General features: G+C 47.4%; 2 protein-coding genes across 2 annotated transcripts in view; both read right to left on the bottom strand.

Annotated features, from left to right (window-relative positions):
* The window catches only part of LOC101859611 (uncharacterized transmembrane protein DDB_G0289901-like), a 30766-nt gene extending 29374 nt beyond the window's left edge, over window positions 1-1392 (bottom strand). The window contains exons 1-2 of the mRNA XM_013090043.2: window positions 1042-1392; window positions 38-481 (exon numbers count right to left, since the gene is read on the bottom strand). Coding sequence (XP_012945497.1) covers window positions 38-481; window positions 1042-1249 — 652 coding nt within the window. The 5' untranslated portion in view covers window positions 1250-1392. The remainder of the gene's footprint in view (window positions 1-37; window positions 482-1041) is intronic.
* Window positions 1354-1987, bottom strand: part of LOC106013678 (transcription factor SPT20 homolog) — a gene marked incomplete at its 5' end in the record, with an annotated part of 10225 nt that continues 9591 nt past the window's right edge. Inside the window, one exon of the mRNA XM_013090039.1 lies at window positions 1354-1360. Within this exon, the coding sequence (XP_012945493.1) occupies window positions 1354-1360 (7 nt within the window). The remainder of the gene's footprint in view (window positions 1361-1987) is intronic.

The following is a 1987-nucleotide window of genomic DNA, read 5'->3' as shown; positions in this document are numbered from 1 at the left end:
ATGTGGGAAAAGAGTAAAGGGCTCCAAAACTACTTACCAGGCCCTGAGGTCACGGGTTTGTGCGTAGTGTAAGTGCTGCTGTGCACGACACCAGCGTGTGTGTGGCCAACAGTGTGAGCCGCTCCGTCGGCAGGAACAGCGCCAACATCAGCAGCAGCAACAACATGACCACCAGCAACATCAGCACCACCAAAGCCACCACCAACAGCGCTTGCTACACCCGCACCGACATCAGCAGCAATGACATGACCATCAGCAAGACCACCAGCAAGCCCACCAGCACCACCACCAGCAGCACCACCAGCAGCAGCACCAGTAGAAGACGGAGAGCCCAACAACTTGACCAGCTCGTCTGCGAGGATGGGGTTGAAGCCCGGCGGCCCGGAGCCGACTTTGGACAGGGCTATCCTGTTGGTCAGCATGTCCACCGCCATCTTCCGGATCAGTTTGTTGATCTTTGACTCGTTGGGCAGCGTGATGTCTGGGCAGGGACAAAACAGAGGGAAATGATGATGATGATGATGATGATGATGATGATGATGATGATGATGATGATGATGATGATGATGATGATGATGATGATGATGGAGGTGATGATAATGATGATGATTTTCTTGTATGCTCCTGATGAAGACCTAAAATTTGGAAATTCTACAAGTCTCAACCCTTTTTTATTTTTTGCTGTTTACAATGATTGATGATGATGATGTAATAATTTTAGGGTCATGAATGTCAAAATACTTGATTCTATATCAATTTTTAAGCTTTTTTTTATCAACTTCCATACAGAACTTTGATGGTGATGATGAATATTATTAAAACTAATGAACATTGTTTTTCTTTCTTTTTTCAATGATTATGATTAAAAGAAATTACAATGGAATAGTAATAAAAGAAGAAGAAGAAGAAGAAGAAGAAGAAGAAGAAGAAGAAGAAGAAGAAGAACAAGAACAAGAACAAGAACAAGAACAAGATGAACAAGAAGAAGAACAAGAAGAAACAGTAGTACAAGAACAACGGGACAGTAATCGATTCCCTGACCTGCTCCGGCTCCGACCCCGGAAGTGGCACCGAGTCCAGCCGATCCCAAAGTCCTTGCAACCCCCGAGGCCGCACCCCCAGACAGAGCGCTGATCACCTCCGACATCCCTAAGGGCGTGACACCGGATGTTGCCACGCCCCCGGGAACAGCAGAGGCACCTCCCCCGGAAGCAGAAGCGGCTGGCTGATGTGACGATGCTGGGTGCATGGTGTGATCGTGTGTGATGGTTGGGTCCACAGCGTGGTTCACGGGTACGAGTGTGTTGCTGGTTTGGATGACGGTGGATGGCACAGAACCACTGGAAGTGGCGCCTAACGTCTGTGAGGAACACGGAGAGCAAGAGAATTATAAGTACAAGGAAGAGAAACAGAAAGGGAGACATAAAAAAGAAGTTGGGAAGACAACATAACGGAATTGACACGGTTTACAATTGAGTGACTCTTCGAAAAGGCTGAAAATAGAGAAGGAGGGAGAAAGCTCGTCGCTGGATCATCTTTGGTGCCACAAGAGCCATTTAAGACTAAGGGATCAGAAGAAGAAGACGATTTACTCCCAAATCGACGCAGTTTAGATCATTGAGGTGTCGGCTTCTTATCCTGCTTGTCAAAGCTAACCTGGGCTGAAAGGGGTACAACATCCCTGGAGAAAAGCCGAGATACTCGACGTATGTTATCTCCTCACTCGGGACTCCTGCAGGAGACAGGGGAGCACCTATCCGTTACATAACAGACACCAGTGGACATGGAGCGAGAGAGAGAGAGAGAGAGAGAGAGAGAGAGAGAGAGGGGGGGGGAGATAGAAAGAAATTGGAAGGAGGGGGTTGAAAAGGAGAGGAAAACGGAAGGAGGGGAGTGAAACTTAAAATTTCTGACATCAATTTCTCAAAACTAGGAACTGAGCCGGCAGAAGGGGAGATAAGGACGACAGATGTATCATAGGAAAGAA

Source organism: Aplysia californica, unplaced genomic scaffold (assembly GCF_000002075.1).
Source record: "Aplysia californica isolate F4 #8 unplaced genomic scaffold, AplCal3.0 scaffold01120, whole genome shotgun sequence".
In the NCBI taxonomy this organism is placed as follows: domain Eukaryota; kingdom Metazoa; phylum Mollusca; class Gastropoda; order Aplysiida; family Aplysiidae; genus Aplysia; species Aplysia californica.
This window is presented reverse-complemented; position numbering and strand designations above follow the sequence as displayed.